At 39.7% G+C, this 18,392-nt stretch overlaps 2 protein-coding genes and 1 pseudogene across 2 annotated transcripts; all 3 read left to right on the top strand.

Moving 5' to 3' along the window:
* Positions 1-451: 451 nt before the first annotated feature.
* On the top strand, positions 452-7,051 carry LOC121816442 (zinc finger protein 525-like; annotated as a pseudogene).
* A 3,302-nt stretch (positions 7,052-10,353) lies between these two features.
* On the top strand, positions 10,354-11,671 carry LOC114117928 (zinc finger protein 347-like). Its single transcript, XM_042231411.1, has 2 exons — positions 10,354-11,132; positions 11,293-11,671. Exons 1-2 carry the CDS (start codon positions 10,354-10,356, stop codon positions 11,669-11,671), a joined length of 1,158 nt encoding a protein of 385 aa, XP_042087345.1.
* Positions 11,672-11,823: 152 nt separating this feature from the next.
* Positions 11,824-17,087, top strand: LOC114117927 (large ribosomal subunit protein uL6-like). The gene is made up of 2 exons (XM_042231410.2): positions 11,824-11,847; positions 16,459-17,087. The coding sequence occupies exons 1-2, from the start codon at positions 11,824-11,826 to the stop codon at positions 17,038-17,040; spliced, it is 606 nt and encodes a 201-aa protein (XP_042087344.1). The 3' UTR covers positions 17,041-17,087.
* The last annotated feature ends 1,305 nt before the right edge of the window (positions 17,088-18,392 follow it).

Genomic DNA, 18,392 nt, shown 5'->3' with positions numbered 1-18,392 from the left:
AAGATTTCAGAATGTTTTCAGTAGGCGATATGTCCTGTTAGATATGGGTCTGTGGGCTGAAGCTGAGGGAGCTCTGCTCTGCATAGGGATGGATCAAGGCCTGGTGTGTGACATGCAGGGGATTGTGGGATAAGCGGAGGTGCCCACTGCTGCTGTGTGCATGAGGCCTCACCAGGAGGGGAGTGCGATCTTATGGAAAGTGTGGGGAAAAACACCATGTTAGACTGTGTGTGGGAGTTGACTGTTGTGAGTCCCTCCTGTGACAGTGGGCAGCAGAGGACTCTGTTCCACATGGTAAGCTTTCTCCTCTGTGGTTGTGACACAGAGAGGGGGGATGTTCATTCTAGCCTTAAACAGCATGTTTGTAACTTTTAAGATTGACCTCTAAAGTCTCATGTTCCCTGAGGAAGACACACAGAAGATGAGGAAGAGGAAAGAAAAGGAGTCGGGCATGGCTCTTTCTCAGGTAAGGTCATATTCTCAGTGGATTCTCAGTCTGTCCTTCCTGAAATGCCCGTCTCTGGACTCGCTAATCATGTCTGACTCAACTATCCTGTCTGTCTCCTGTACATGCACACTCACCCGGGGCCTTTCCTCAGGGTCTGTCGTCTCCACTTGGATCCCGTCTCCCCATGACCTGGTGACTTGCCCTTGTGAGGAGGCTCCCCTGGGCACCGTCCTGGGCAGGGCTTCTCACCCACGGGTTAGAGACAGGATCTCAGTGCTATTGGGCAGCAGGGATTGCTTAGGGCCCATCTGGATGCCCTTTCTGCTCTCTGTCAACCAGGATGAAAGAAGCTACACACAGAGGTTGAGTATTAATATGCACAAATGCCTGCTGAATTCTGAAAGATACAAGTGAGGAGAAATTTTTTTTTCTGATTTTTATAATATATTTGTAGGTAAATGAGTGGGTCACTGGCTTCAAAATCTTAATGATTGGGAATGGGATGGATATTTGAGAAACAGACATGAGTGATAGAGGTTGTTTTATGCCATCATTAATTTTAAAGTATGAAATCAATCTAAATCTATGAGAGTTGGAAATTCTTTGTATCACTTTATATGTTGTCCCCCTTAGAGGTTTTCTGTTGATTGTGTCCTTTGACATCGCAATTTCTCTGATTGATGCAGGTTAAATTCCAGCTTTATTGTGTTGTTGGTAGATACTCAGTTTTTAGCACCATTTATTATTGAGACTGTCCTTTTTCCATTGTGTAGTCTCAGCACCCTCCTCAGTACATTTTACGTACATGCAAAGGATTATTTCTGAGTACTCACTTTTGCTCCAATGGTTTATATATTTATGTTTATATAAGTACCCTTGGAAAAGGCAATGGCACCCCACTCCAGTACTCTTGCCTGGAAAATCTCAGGGACGGAGGAGCCTGGTAGGCTGCAGTCCATAGGGTTGCTAGGAGTCGGACATGACTGAGCGACTTCACTTTCACTTTTGACTTTCATGCATTGGAGAAGGAAATGGCAACCCACTCCAGTTTTCTTGCCTGGAGAATCCCAGGGACAGGGGAGGCTGGTGGGCTGCCGTCTCTGGGGTCACACAAGTCGGACACAACTGAAGCGACAGCAGCAGCAGCAAGTACCCTACCATCTAGATTACTTGGTGGGTTTTTTGTTTGTTTGTTTTTTATTTTCATTTTTTGATGTGGACAGTTTCTAAAGTCTTTATTGGATTTGTTACAATATTGCTTCTGTTTTATGTTTTGGCTGTTTGGCTGTGAGGCATATGGGATCTTAACACCTTGACCAGGGCTCGAACCTGCACCCCCTACATTGGAAGGCAGAATCCTAACCACTGGACTGCCAGGGAAGTCCCCTAGATTACTTCATATTATGTTTTGAAATATAGAAAAGGAACACCTCCATCTTTCTTCTTTTTCAAGAGCCTTTTGACAGTTTGCTTGAGATTCTCTATGAATTTTAGCATTTTTCTATTTCTGCCAAAATTGCCATGGGAACTTTGATAGGGATTCCACTGAATCCTAGAGTGGAATCCTAGATTCTGTTTTCCGTAAGTGGACTACTTATGTTTGTGGGCTTCCCTTGCGGTCAGTGGTCAGGAATCCATGTGCCAATCAGGAGACACAGGTTCGATCCCTGGGTCGGGCAGATCCCTTAGAGAAGGATGTGGCAACACACTCCAGTGTTCTTGCCTGGGAAATCCCTGGACAGAGGATCCTGGCAGGCTACAGTCCATGGGATCAGAAAGAGTCGGACATGACTGAGTGAGTAAACAACACCAGCATTTATGATTTGTACAGTTAAAACCTTGTTTTCTAGGGAAAAAGATAATTTTAATCATTTTTCAGTTTTGGATAATTTTTATTTCTTTTTCTTGTCTATTTGCTCTGGCTAGGAGATTCAGTGGTTTGTTGAACAGTTGTGTGGAGTATGTACATCCTTGTCCTCTTCTTGATTTGAGAAGAAAAGCTTTCATTCTTTCACCTTTGAGTATGATGTTAGGGGTATTCCTTTCCTGTATAGGATTTATTATGTTGAGGTAGTTTACTATTTCTGTTTTGTTGAGTGTTATATATGGGGAAATTGTTGAATTTTGCCACAGGAATTTTTTGCATCAACTGAGATGGTGGTGTGCTTTTTTTTTTTCGCTTTATTGTGTTAGTGTATCATATTAATTGATTTTTGTACCTTGAGTCATCCTTGCCTTATAGAAATAAAATCCATTTGGTCATGATGTCAGATATTCTCTGGGTTGGGTATCAAAATCATGCTGGCCACACTGATTGAGTTTGGCAGTGTTTTCTCCTGACTCGGAGCAAGATATTTAGCAGGATTCAGTTTAGTTCAGTTGCTCAGTCGTGTCTGACTCTTTGCGACCCCATGGACTGCAGCACACCAGGCTTCCCTGTCCATTGCCAACTCCTGGAGCTTACTCAAACTCATGTCCATCGAGTCAGTGATGCTGTCCAATTAGCAGGAGTAGTGGTAATCTTTTTTGTAAATGTTTGGTAGAATTATGTCGTATAGACACCTTTTCCTGAGTTTTTGAGATTTTTGATTACAATTTGAATCTCTATAGTTATAATTCTGTTCAAACTTTTTATTTCTTAGTGTTTCCAACTTAGTAGGTTTAAGTTTCTACAAAATTACTCATATCTTATAGATTATGTAATTTGTGGGTTTTTTTGTTAATAGGACTCCCTTTTAATCCTTTAAAAAAATGTTTTTTGATGCCAGTTGCAATCACTCCTCATGATTTCAAGAGTATATATCTTTTACAGTTGAAATTATATCTTCAGTATATTCCCTGGCCTTGAGTTTTTCCTATACTGTCATGTTAATGGTTTTAATAGTGGGAAGATTACTAACATTTTATGTGTATGTGTGTGTTTGTGTGGGTCCACGTATATAATGACCTTTCATGCCACTCGTTTTGAACTTCTTTCAAGTTTTCTCAGTGAGCCCTCTGTCAGTGTAATTGTAAAAATATTTATTGATTTATTTGGCTGCACTGGGTGTTAGTTGCAGTGCTGGGTGACACACTGAAGTTTTTATCTTTGATAAAAGTAGGTTTTATCTTTGATAAAAGCAGGTAAGGTTTCAGCTTCGTTCTTTTGCTAGAAGATACCTACATTCTCAGCACCATTCATTATTATTTTTTTAAAATTTTCTTTTAACAACAAAAATATTTTATACTGGGGGTATAGCTGACTAACAGTGTAGTGTTAGTTTTAGGTAAACAGTGAAGGGACTCAGCCATACGTGTCCGTTTATCCATTCCCCCACCAAACCCCATTCCCATCCAGGCTGGCACATAACATTGAGCAGAGTTCCATGTGCTATACAATAGGTTCCCATTGGTTATCCACTCTACACATAGCAGTGTGTACATGACCTTCCTAAGGTCCCCAACCACCCCTTCCCCTTGGCAACCATGAGTTCATTTTCTAAGTCTGTGAGTCTCTTTCTGTTTTGCAAGTATGTTCATTTGTATCATTTCTTTTTAGATTCCGCATATAAAGGATGTCATATGATATTTCTCCTCCCTCTGACTCTTTCAGTCAGTATGACACTCTCTGGGTCTGTCCATGTTGCTGCAAATGGCCTTGTTTCATTCTTTTTAATGGCTGAGTAATATTCCATTGTGTATTTGTGCCACATCTTTACCTATTCCTCTGTCGACGTATATTTAGGTTGTTTCCACGTCTTGGCCATTGTAAACAGTGCTGCAATGAACATTGGGGTGCATGTGTGTTTCGGGTCATGTTTTTCTCTGGATATATGCCCAGGAGTGGGATTGCAGGGTCATATGGTAGCTCTGTTTTTAGTTTTTTAAGAACTCCATACTGTTCTCCATAGTGGCTGAAGCAATTTTAAACTCCCACCCGCCGTGCAGGAGGGTTCCCTTTTCTCCACACCCTCTCCAGGATTTGTTGTTTGTAGATTTTTTTGACCAGTGTGAGGTGATACATCATTATAGTTTTGATTTGCATTTCTCTTGTAACTAGCAATTTTGAACATCTTTTCATATGCCTATTGGCCATCTATATACACTCTTTAGAGAAGAAATATCTATTCAGGTCTTGTGCCACCCATTTTTTGAGTGGGTTATTTGTTTTGATGCTATTAAGTGTCATAAGTGAAAGTGAAGTCGCTCAGTTGTGTCCGACTCTTTGCAACCCCATGGACTGTAGCCTACCAGGCTCCTCCCTCCATGGGATTCTCCAGGCAAGAGTACTGGAGTGGGTTGCCATTTCCTTCTCCAGGGGATCTTCCCGACCCAGGGATCGAACCCTGGTCTCCTGAATTCCAGGCAGACACTTTAACCTCTGAGCCACCAGGGAAGTCCATTAAGTGTCATAAGCTGTTGTAAATTTTGGAGACTAATTCCTTATTAGTTACATCATTAGCAAATATTTCCTCCCAATCTGTGGGTTGTCTTTTTGTTTTGTTTATTGTGTCCTATTCCGTCAGCACCATTCATTATTGAGACAGACCATCCTTCTTTGTGTGGCATCCATGTCAATACATTTTTCATATTTATCAAGAATTATTTCTGATATTCTTTTTTTTCTTTTTTCTGCTGCACCTCTTAGCTTGTGAGATCTTTGTTCGTTGACCAGGGACCAAATCCGGGCCCTCAGCACTAACAGGGAGTTCTAACCACTGGGCCGCCATAATATTTCCTGTTTCTGGTACTCTAATCTGCTTCATTAGCTGATGTATCTTTGTTTATGCCAGTACCACATCATCTTGATTACTTTGTAATATGTCTTGAAATCTCACAACGATGACCTCCATCTTCTTTTTCAAGAGTATTTTGGCCCTTTGAGGTCCCTTGAGATTCCCTGGTGGCTCAGATGGTAAAGTGTCTGCCTACAGTGTGGGAGACCTGGGTTTGATCCCTGGGTCAGGAAGATCCTCTGGAGAAGGAAATGGCAACCCTCTCTAGTACTCATGCCTGGAAAATCCCATGGACAGAGGAGCGTAGTAGGCTACAGTCCATGGGGTCGCAAAGAGTCAGACAGGACTGAGCGACTTCACTTCACTTCACTTGAGATTCCCTATGAACTTTAGTATGATTTTTGTTTTCTATTACTGCAAAAATTGCCATTGAAATTTTGATATCGATTCCATTGAATCTCTAGAACACTTTGGTAATGTGGTCATTTTAAGAGTATTACATTTTCAAATCCATGAGTATGGCTGTCTTTTTGTTTATTTCTATCTCCGTGGACTTCTTTCAGAACATTTACTAGTTTTCAGTGTACAAGTCTTTCACCTCCTTGATTCATTTGTTCCAAAGTATTCTACCCCTTTTGATGCTATAGTAAATAGGAAGTTAAAGTGAAGTGAAAGTTGCTTAGTTGTGTCTGACTCTTTGCGACCCCATGGACTATACAGTCCATGGAATTCTCCAGGCCAGAATACTGGAGTGGGTAGCCTTTCCCTTCTCCAGGGGATCTTCCTAACCCCGGGATCAAATCCAGGTCTCCCTCATTGCAGGCAGATTCTTTACCAGCTAACCCACAAGGGAAGCCCAAGAACACTGGAGTGGGTAGCCTGTCCCTTCTCCAGCAGATCTTCCGGACCCAGGAATCAAACCAGGGTCTTCTGCATTGCAGGCAGATTCTTTACCAGTTGAGCTATCAGGGAAGCCCATAGTAAATACGATTGTTCTCTAATTTTCTGTTGGTATTGTTCATTGTGTATAGAAATGCAATTGATTTTTGTGTGCCTTTTTTTTTTTTTTTTTTTGGCTGTGACTTTTGTAAAGTTGTTTTTTAAGGTAGTAGTTTTATTTTGGAATCTTTTTGGTTTCTACATGAAAACTCTTGTCACCTACAAAAACAGGTAATTTTACTCTTGACTTTGTACAGGAATAACTTTGAATCTTTTCTTGTCTAATGTCTCTGGCGGAGATGTTCATTAGTGTTTTGAACAGTAGTGTCAAGCTGCCCCTTTCTACTACTTGTTGTAAGCTTTTAGCAATGTGGACTTCCCCTTTAGTACAGCTCTTGAGTGCATATCATAAATTTTGGTATGTTGTGTTTTTATTTTCATTCAGATGCTACTTCAGCCTAGACCACCCATGGCTGGCTTTTATTTGTGTGTATTTCATGTATTGTCTACAAGTATGAAAAATCCACATTGATTGGAGGACATTATAATTATGTGAAAAAGTATGAGGAATTAAAATTAGAGATACACAATTTGCTCCAAATCCCTTCGCATAAATCTGTCAGAATACATGCTGCAACTGAATTGATCCTTATCCCTCTCTCCTCTCCTTATTTTCCATGAGAATAAGAACTCTCCTCAGAGCCCTTTGGTGAAATATATTTTCATTTCAGGGATTGTTGACATCCGCTCACGTGAACGTAGAGTTCTCTCAGGAGGAGTGGGAATGTCTGGACCCTGCTCAGAGGACTTTGTACAGGGACGTGATGCTGGAGACCTACAGGAACCTACTCTCTGTGGGTGAGGATCACTTCTCTTTGAAGTGGGGATCTGCTCTAGGGTATCTCTGCATTTCCCCTCTTTGCCTCCTGGGAACCCCTGCCTTGGTTGACTGACTCAAAGCCCTGTTGGCTCAGACATGAAAAGCTTCAGGATGTGGCATCAGGAACTTCAACCTAACTTCCTCAGAAAATCTACCCACTTCATGATACAGTTATTTCAGAACTCACTCTATATTTAGAGCTCAATGACAAACTTTAACAGTCCCACTGTCCTGTTTTCTACTCATGTGCGTTTTGAGTTAGCCATTCTAGAAAGTGAGCTACGTTTCTGCATTGTATACTGTTCCCTGTGTATTCTGAAGGAGGCCAGCAGAAGGTAAATTTCTGAAATGTTTTCCTTGACCCCTCCATTGTGTCCTCAGTCTTTAGCAAGATAAAGAACAATGATTCTGGAAAAGCCACAGTAAATCACATTTCTTTCTTATGTGTAGAAATTTCTGTTGATCATATTGTAGCAAGAGGCAGAGCACGGGGCTGTGGGGACTGACATGAAATCATAGATAAATTTACCATCAGATTAAATGCTACATAGATAAATCCACAAGCACCATCAGTGAGCATACATGAAATTATAGTAGTAGTTGTCAGGGGCTATTGTGGTGTTCAGGACCTGTAGCTTCCCTGCACAGTCTCTGTCGTTTTCAGAATCATTCCTCCTCATCTTTGCCAGTGGGTTGGTCTTGATCCAGGAGACATGCATGTTTGAGATGTGAGCATTTACTCGTTTTTCCTCTTGTAGACTCTTGCTTCAGCAAAGTACTTATCTGATGCCTTCCTGCTACTGGAACTGTTGGCTGGGAGAGAGATAGCCTGTCTCTGAGATACGTTTTGTGATTTTGATATACCATCTCCTGGAAATGTAATATCAGTTCAACTCTAGTGCATTGGCGGTGCACACTTGGTGCGCTGAGAATGGTTTTGAAAAACTTTGTTCCCAGTTGCCACTTTCCATAATTACAAGTTCATAATGATCATCTCCAGTGGGTAGTGGAGACTTAGTTTTCTATGAACTCTGAAGGTAGTAGGGGGTGTACATGGAGGAAACAGAAAATGTGAAGGTCCCACACTCACTGGTTAGTGATGTTGAAAATATTTTCTTTTCCTACTTTTACTCTATATTCCAGCTTTAGTGAAAAGTCTTTCTCATTTTGCCCATTTTCTAATTTTTTTTTTTTTTTTGGCCATTGTGGTTCTAGAATTCTTTATGCACCCATAGCCATGGGTTCCCCTAATTTCTCAGTCTCCTTCCATCAAGGCAAGGCCTTAATGAACATGAATTTAGCCAAAGAAGGTGTGAGTGGAATTAATGAATTTCTCATCTGAATGACCACATCCCTGTTTCTTGTAAATGACAATATCACACCCAGCAGTGTTGCTTTTACAGGTATACCCAAGAGATTTGAAAACATTTATCCGTATAAACATCTTGTAAAAAATGTTCAGTAGAAGATTTTTCATAATAGCCAAAACTTTTAAATTGGAGCTATTATTTGTACACATGTAAAGTTCAGATAGAGATCCTTTCATTTTCCCACCGTGAATATTCTTTTGATAGGCACCAGTTTTTCAAAATCCGTTCTTCACTGAATTGTCTTGATACCTTAGTCTGGTGGACTACTCGAATGGGGAGTCATGCTAATAATATGTTGTCTCTGGAATTCCCTGGCAGTCCAGTGGTAAGAATTCTGCAATTTGCCTGCTGATGTCCCTGGTTCAATCCCTGGTCGGGGAACTAAGATCCTGGAAGTCGTGTGGTGCAGCCTAAGAAAAAAAGAATATGTTGTCTGTCTGTAGGTTCAGATTCACACCTTCTTTCTCTTAACTATTTGTCAACTGAGGTCATGTATGTAAAGCCCTGAATCTACTTCCCTTACTTGAAGAATTGTGATTATCTTCTGCACGCTTTTAACAATGAATAAGTAGAATTAGATGGCAGAGAATAGTGTGTTTCTAAAGACTGGATATGAGTAAACTCCGGGAATTGGTGATGGACAGGGAGGCCTGGCATGCTGAGATTAATGGGATCGCAAAGAGTCGGACATGACTGAGCAACTGAACTGACATGAAGTGAACTGAAAGACTCAAAAGTTACTTTTATATGAAAAGAAACAGTATCCTGTTACATTTATTATAGTACCACTTTGTCTGCATTATGTCTTGTATCTCTTTCTTTTGCCCTTTGTTTTTAGCAATATTGTGCATGCCTGTTCAGTCGCTCAATCATGTCCCTGTATTTGTGACTCCCTGGACTATATCCCACCAGGCTCCTGTGTCCATGGGATTCTCCAGCCAAGGATACTGGAGTGGGTTGCCATTTCCTCCTCCAGGAGATCTTCCCATCCCAGCAATCAAACCCACATCTCCTGTTTCTCCTGCATTGGCAGGCGAATTCTTTACCACTGAGCCATCTGGGAAACTTTTTAACAATATTATGTCTGAACCTAATTAAATAAATTTACATGTTGCTCACTCTTCATTACATATAATTTGGAGCCAATAAACTATATATTTAAAGTTCCTGCATATGTGTGGAATTGCTCTATTTACTGGCTCTTGATATAACTAAAGAATGTTTCATTTGTTGATATTTAATGTATTTAATTTTTATTTACAGATGATGGTTTTCAGAATGTTTTATGCTACTTCATGGGTATACAGATATAGGCAAGGTACTTAGAAAAATATTTAGCCTTTTCAAAAACTATTTTATCAAATTCTTCATTTTCACAGTGCTGTATTTCTTTCTCAATTCTGAACCATCACTCATTTAGGGTATTCATTAGATCATCTAGTTTTGGATTATTTAGTTATAGAATATATTTCATGTTCTTTTTCATTTATTCATGTGTAATAATTAGGCAGAATATATATATACATATGGTTTAATATTCTTTTCGCTTCACTTAAAGAAGACCATAATACTTACGTATAATTGGTATGCGCTTTGGTGTTAATGGTTGAAAAGTACACTTTCTTTAATAGATAACGGAAGTTTTTCCAATGTGCCTGTTTTTGTGATAGGTTATTTGAAACTAGGGTGTCCTAAAATTATTAGAATTACCTTTGATCCCTTTCATTGTAGTAAAGAATCATTACTTTCTTATTGCTACAAATTCTATGATCATGGTTGGGGAGCTTCATAATTGCTTGACATAAGTATTACTTTTGGTATATTACTGTGCATTTAACAAACATTTATTTACAAATTTGAATGAATTGAATGTATACAGTTCGTTATATCTTGTAGATATCTCTTACACTACCTGTGGTCAAGAAATTACAACTGAAGACAAACTCTGATAGAGGAGAGGTATTCCAGTTATGGATACTGGGAAGACCTGAAAGGAATGAAATGGAGCATTTTTATCTTAGAGTCATTCAGGAAAATATATACAACTTCCAGTCTAAGCAGAAAGATGAGGAAGAAAATTACAAAGGAATACTTATAACCCATAATGAAAATCTCACTAGTAATAAAGATCAACATGATAAAAGTGTTGCCAGAATCAAGCCTATTGAAAATTGGCTTGCCTTAAGCTTTCAGGATGAACTGTATATTTTTAAAAGTGAAGACAAAACTGATGAATTCATTCAAGCTGACAAGATTCTCAACAGTTGTGCCCCATTTTCACTGCTTCAGAGAATTTCTTCTAGTGTAGAAATGAACATTTCTGATACATATGGGAGTAATTACATACATCCTTTAATAGTGACACAAAACCAGGAAGCACAGAGGGAAAGACTTTACAAATGTGGTGAGGATGGCAAAATCTTTCTTCAGAGATCAAACCTCAGTAGACATCAGGTCATCCATACAGAGGAGAAATTACATAAATGTGATGTATGTGAAAAAGTCTTTAGTCGAAATCCACACCTTGCAAATCATCAGAGAATTCATACTGGAGAAAAACCTCACAGATGTAATGAGTGTGGCAAGCTCTTTGGTCAAAAAACAGACCTTACAAATCACTTGAAAATTCACACTAGAGAGAAACCTTACAAATGCAATGAGTGTGGCCAGGTCTTTAGTCAAAAAGCAACCCTTACATGTCATCAGAGAATTCATTCTGGAGAGAAACCCTACAGATGTAATGAGTGTGGCAAGGTCTTTAGGGAAAAGGCAATCTTTGTGTTTCATCAGAGAAATCATACTGGAGAAATCTTATGAATGTAATGAGTGTGGAAAGTCCTTCCATTACAGCACAAAATTTCGTAGACATCAGTTAATCCACACGGAAGGGAAATTATATAAATGTGATATATGTGACAAAATGTTCTGTCATGATTCCAGCATTCCAAGACATAAGAGAATTCATACTGGAGAGAAACCTTACAAATGTGATGAATGTGGCAAGGCCGTCAATCAAAAATCAAACCTTGGAATTCATCAGAGAATTCATACTGGAGAGAAACCTTACAAATGTAATGAGTCTGACAAAAGCTTTAATCAGAACTCAGCCCTCACTCAGCATAAATTAGTCCATAGGGAAGAGAAATCATGTAAGTGTGATGTATGTCACAGAGTCTTTCGTTGTCATTCAAACTGTGCAAGACATCAGAGAGTCCATACTGGAGAGAAACCTTACAAATGTAATGATTGTGGCAAGGTCTTTAGTCAGAAAGTACACCTTAGACATCATCAGAAAATTCATACAGGAGAGCAGTCTTAGAAATGTAGTTAAGTGTGGCAGAATTTTTCATCACAGGTCAACCCTCAGTCAGCACCTGAGAAATGAGCCTGGAGAAGAATTATAGTATTGTGAGGAATGTGATGAAGTCAGTAGTCAAAATTCAGACCTTTCAGTTCATCAGCGAATTCATAATGGAGAGAAACCTTTCAAAGGCAGTAAGTAATGAAAAGCCTTTACTCAGACCTCAAACCTTACTACACATCAGGGAATCAATACGATAGTAAACCAAGTTAATGGATATATGTGGGAAGATCTTCATTTAATACTGACATTTTAAAGTCATGGGAAATTCATGGTGGGGAGAAACTTGTGTACATTCATGAGTGGCACAGCTTCATTTATTACAAGAAAATCCGTACTGGATAGAAATTGTAGAAATTTTGTAACTGTCTCTGAATCTTAAGTCAAAATTTGTACTTTAAAGTTGACCGAAGAATCATAGTGGAGAGAAACTTTATTAATAAAATGAGTGTGACAAATCCTTTGGTGTACTCTCAAGTCTAACTTCCTGTTAGGTAATCTGTGAGGAAATTTAAGAAATGGTTTTAGCAGGTGTCCACCTCTTCATTTGAAAGGTCCTTTTGGAGGGAAATGTGATAAATGTGTTTTAGACAAGGAATTCAATCACCAAAGAATTCATTCTCAAAATTACCTCACAGTTGGGGTGAACACTAGAAAAAACTCTTACTTGGGTCTCACTTTTCACCAGTAATCAAGTAATCTGCACTGCACAGAACATTACAAGTGTATTGAATTTTGCAAAGCTTTTAAAATACAATGACTGTGGCAAAGTTTCACATTATTACTCCTTTGTCACTAGATATCAGCATATTTATCCTGGAGAGAAGACACAGAAATGTAATGTGTGTGGCAAGGATTTTACCCAAAGGTCAGAAAATGGGACACAGGGCTTCCCTAGTGGCACAGTAGTAATGAATATGGCTAACAATGCAGTAGACATGGGTTCGATCCCTGATCAGGAAGATCCCACATGCCTCAGAACAACTAAGCCCATGCGCTACAACTGTTGAACCTGTACACCGCAACTACCAAAGCCCGCACACCCTAGAGCCTGTGCTCCCAACATAAGAGAGGCCTGCATACTGCAACTCGAGGGTAGCCCCCATTCGCTGCAACTAAAGAAAAGCCCATGCAGCAACAAAGATTCAGCACAGCCAAAAATGAAAAGTTTAAATTTTTTTTTAATTAAAAAAAAAAAAGACATAGTGGAGTGACACCTTATAAATGCAATGAGCTTGACAAAACCTTTGTGTTGAATTCAAGAATTAGGCAACATCAGACAGTCCACTGAGTGCCGTGGTCCAGCCCCGGTGGATCCAGGGAATTCGAAGTGGGGATGGAGTCGGTGTCTTAGAAAGGACTATTTAATTAGAAAAGAGATTAGGAGAAAATAGTGTAGTAGGAAAATTAGTGGAGAAAGAGGCTGATATTCCTTGGTTTACACAGAAAGCCAATAAAGCTCCGAGGCAAGAAGTTTGCCCTGTTCACGGAGGCCACAGTTGCCCTCCTGGTCTCCCAAGGGAGTGAAGACGCAGAACGTCTTCCCGTTCAGGTCTTAGAAACCTGGGCAGTTAAGTGATCACAGGGAGCCTCTATGCTCCAAGGAATCAGCCTGAAAAAGAGTGAGAGGGAGAGAGAGAGAATGATTGATACGGGGAGACCAAGCTGTTTCGGTGAGTGAGGCCCCATAGCTTTATTTTCAAAAGGGCTTTCACACCTTTCCCACAAATGATGTTGTGTACATTATCTTCTGGCCTTGGAGGCCTGTGAACATTTTAAGACCCTCTTTTAATAAAGGCTGCTCAACCAGAAAACTTATTTTCCCTTGAAATGTTTTTTCTTTATATTTCTAATCTATGGTAGCCTCAGAAAGTATCAAACAGAGTTACATTTTCATGAAGCAAAGGTGCAGCGAGTTACAGCAAAGAAAGAACTAGTTAGCTCAAAGGTCTGATGTAGTTAGTTTCAAGGCTACACTTGTTTTTCTTACTTTCTAACTATGTTAACAAATGTATTCCCAGATGCACAGTAGATAAGGCATATGGGAACTTGGCAGCAAGCATTGGCTCAACAGTGAAATCTCACACCAGCACTATTCTAACAGCTTTTAACTCTTTGAAAGGCTCTATGTTTTAGGCTTCCCAGTGCCTCTCACAGTTGGGGGCTGTAAACAATCACATGCGTAGTTGTAAAAGTCCGGGTAAGGCAAGTTAGAGAGCCAGCAGAGGGGTAGTTTGAGCTGAAACACTCCTATTATATGCAGGAGACTGTTAACTGGAGCTCTAAGTTAACCTTTTCCAGAGAAAGGTGGTCGGGGATAGCTCCTTTGTTAATGTCAAAAACGTTGGTGAAAGTCATAAAATAAGACAGACAGATTCTGGTTTTGGGGTAGATGCTCCAGAAGGCCCAGGGGGGGTTCCTCGAGGCCTGATCTCACCTTTGCCTATCAGGCCTCTTCCTCATGACCTTTGCCACGGGTGGGATTCCCCATGCTGGCTCCCAGCAATTGAGGAGAAACACTTCAAATCCATGAAGAGAGGCTCTATGCAGGTCTCACAATGCACTAGACATCTCAATATACATCTTTCATAGAAACCACACAAAGCAATACCCGTGCTAAGGCTTGTACCAGAAGATAGACACTCTGAAACACAGGACTTACTCTGGAGAGGAACTTTTCAAATGTAATGAGTACTGTAAAAATTTTCATCCAGTATCCACACCTTTTGTAATAAGTGCACCTATACGGTGCAGAAACTAGAAATTTACCAACTATGGAAACTAGTGCATCCTCAGCATTCACCGAAGAACTTATATTGCAGAGGATCCTTTCAAGTGTGATGACGATGGTAAATTTTTGAGTAATTCTCTCAGCAGAGTACATATTGGAAAATTTAATACTAGGAGTAAATAAGTTATTTCTCCTAGATTGTGGTGGCAGTGGTTTAATCACTGAGTTGTGTCTTGACTCTTGTGACCCCTTGTACTGTAGCCCTCCAGGCTCCTCTTTCCATGGGATTTCCCAGGCAAGAATACTGGAGTGGGTTACCATTTTCTCCTCCAGGGGGTTTTCCTGACCCAGGTATTGCACCTGCATCTCTTGGGTTGCAGGCAGATTCTCTACTACTGAGCTATGAGGAAGAGCCCATTTCTCCGAGATAAGTCTGAGATTATTACAGTGCAGAATCATTGCAAGTGACAATATCTCAAAACTAATGACATATTTGCTATATGAGAGAAAGAAGGACATATGTGGAGATAGCCCATTATCTATAAATATGTAATTACCAGAGGCTTTTTGAACTGTTTATACCTTTCTACCTGAAGTTTGAAGACTGTTGATCGTATGCATTCATTACAGCTTTTTTATGATAGTCTGAGAAGAAATCAATAAAATGAGGGGGCTGACTTCATTTAGTGTGGATGATGCATATCCTTATTTCCTAAAAAAGGAAGGATCTTAAATTATCCAATTGAATATTGTGTGAATTAGCATCAGAGAGGGACAAGAAGTAATATAAAAATATGACATGATTAGCCATGCTTGTTATTCAAGGGTGCCCTTTGGAGATAGGTCACAATGAATCATCAGACAGAAGCATCTGCCAATCACTATGAAAAGATCAGCACGACCTTAATGGACTGGACTTTACATGGGAAGAAAGTGAAAAGCTAATAGTGATTATATGGTAGCAACAATACACATGGAAAGTTGGTAACATTCTCCATTGCTTAGGAATAGCTGTTCTATACATGTGATTAATGAAAAATTAGTCTTGCTCTTTGAAATTAAAAAGAGGGCAGTTTTTGATTGTGAAAGAAAAATGTAATCCAAAGTGCCAGAATCCTATATGTATGTGTTCAGTCACTCAGTCATGTCTGACTTTGCAACCCCATGAACTGCAGCACGCCAGGCCTCCCTGTCCATCACCAACTCCCGGAGTCCACCCAAACTCGTCCATTGAGTCAGTGATGTCATTCAACCATCTCATCCTCTGTCGTCCCCTTCTCCTCCTGCCCCCAATCTTTCCCAGCATCAGGGCCTTTTCCAGTGAGTCAGCTCTTCACATCAGGTGGCCAAAGTATTGGAGTTTCAGGTTCAACATCAGTCCTTCCAATGAACACCCAGGACTGATCTCCTTTAGAATGGAGTGGTTGGATCTCCTTGCAGTCCAAGGAACTCTCAAGAGTCTTCTCCAACAGCACAGCTCAAAAGCATCACTTCTTCCGCACTCAGCTTTCTTTATAGTCCAACTGTCACATGCATACATGACTACTGGAAAAACCATAGCCTTGACTAGACGGACCTTTGTTAGCAAAGTAATGTCTCTGCTTCTTAATATGCTGTCTAGGTTGGCCATAACTTTCCTTCCAAGGAGTAAACATCTTAATTTCATGGCTGCAGTCACCATCTGCAGTGATGTATGTGTATGATTGACATTTAATGGCTTCCATTACCTTTTGCTATCTTTTTATTCCTGTTTTAATTAAAATTTAGTTATTCTTCATAAACTTGAATGAATCATGTTCATTTCATCAACACACATTTATTCCACCTGGGTACTTTTATTACAGAAGCAGAGCGCACCATTAAGTTCTTAGGATGGTATATAGAAATAGTTTTAATGTGAAAACTTGGCCTGTGTGCACCGGTGCTAAATGGAATTTTTAAAACAGAGTATTTGGTGAAGTATTAATAGAAAGGCTTTCCCTGGTGGCTCAGTCAGTAAAGAATCCACCTGCAGCTCTTTCTTTGCCGCATCTACTGTGAGAATGAAGACATTCTCAGCAATCAGACTGTTGACATCCCAGAAAATGTTGACATTAACTTGAAGGGATGGACAGTTATTGTGAAGGGCCCCAGAGGCACCCTGCGGAGGGACTTCAGTCACATCGACGTAGAACTCAGTCTCCTTGAAAAGAAAAAGAAGAGGCTCCGTGTTGACAAATGGTGGGGAAACAGAAAGGAACTGGCTACTGTTCACACAATCTGTAGTCATGTGCAGAACATGATCAAGGGTGTTACACTGGGCTTCCGTTACAAGATGAGGTCGGTGTATGCCCACTTCCCCATCAACGTTGTTATTCAGGAGAATGGTTCTCTTGTGGAAATCCGAAATTTTGGGGGTGAAAAATACATATGCAGGGTTGCCTGTTCAGTGTGTCAAGCCCAGAAAGATGAGTTGCTTCTTGAAGGAAATGACATTGAACTTGTGTCAAATTCAGCTGCTTTGATTCAGCAAGCCACCACAGTTAAGGATATCAGAAAATTTTTGGATGGTATCTATGTTTCTGAAAAAGGAACAGTTCAGCAGGCTGATGAATAAGATCTCAGTGATCCTGCTGCAGAAACAACAAGATAGCAGATGGTTCTATGGACTCAGTTGTGATCTTTTAAAGAGACAATAAAAACTCTTGATTTGAAAAAAATAAAAGAATCCACCTGCAATGTGGGAGACCTGGGTTTGATCCTTGGGTTGGGAAGATCCCCTGGAGGAGGGCATGGCAACCCTCGAGCATTCTTTCTTGGAGAATCCCCATGGACAGAGGAGACTGGCAGGCTGTAGTCCATGGGGTCTCAAAGAGTAGGACACGACTGAATGACTAAACACAGCACATTAATAGAAAAGAACAGTTTTATTGCTTTTATTGACATTGTTTTCAGCTTGTTAGGAAGAAATATCAGTTTTAGGTGTAAGTGGCCCACGCAAATACAAGCTTTTATCTCAAAGCTGTTTCAGACGAGAACTTAAACTGAGCACTTCCAAGGTACTGGAAAGCACTGTTCCCTGTTCCACATATGGGGCATCATCTTTTGGGATTTGAAATAGCTCAGCTGTAATTCAATTAGTTCAGATTGTCTTGAGGCCAGCAAATTGTCATGAACTTTTCCTACACTTGTTGGCTTAATGTTTTCTGGACAGGTAGTGAGGCTTTACTCATTTGTAGAGTTTTCCCAAAGGCTTTTTTGTTTGTTTATTGTATATTGAGTTCCTCATGGGTTAATGAGTGCCTGTTTAGTTTTCTGCTATCTGTCTGACATCATTCTTCATTGGTTTAATTTTTTTCTTTGCAGCCAAATAATGTAATATGATTTTAGTAGGTAGATGTGCATGGAATGTTAGCATGACTTTTGATATACCAAAACTTTTGATATTCTGGACCACCAGGTCCAGACATTCTTAACTAATGTAATCATATCCTTAAAATGCCAAGACTTTGGCTGTTACTTGAAGAACATTTCATTTATTATTTCATTTATTAATACTTAATTTTGATGTATAGATGATGTAACACCTCATCATGCTTCTTCACGACTGCATAGTTTTACAGGAGATATTTAGAAAAAATATTTTCATTATGTCATAGACATTTCATAGCAATTACTCTATTACCATGAAAGTAATCTCAAACTTCTTTTGTGTTCGGCAAATAAGATTTAAAATTATGTATAAATTTAGTGTCACATTATATGGGATATATTGAGTTTGCCAGAAAGTTCATTTGGATTATTTTATATTAGCTTTTAGAAAACCCAAATGAACTTTTTTGCCACTCCAAAAGATAAAAATATCTACAAACACCATCAGTGAGCATTATTTTAAATTATAGTACTATCAGACATGAATTATTGCGGTCTTCAGGAACTAGGTTTTTGCCTCAAACTTCATTCAATTTT

Source organism: Ovis aries, chromosome 14, assembly GCF_016772045.2.
Source record: "Ovis aries strain OAR_USU_Benz2616 breed Rambouillet chromosome 14, ARS-UI_Ramb_v3.0, whole genome shotgun sequence".
Taxonomy (NCBI): domain Eukaryota; kingdom Metazoa; phylum Chordata; class Mammalia; order Artiodactyla; family Bovidae; genus Ovis; species Ovis aries.
The sequence above is the reverse complement of the archived record's forward strand: the minus strand, read 5'-3'. Positions and strand labels throughout refer to the sequence as shown.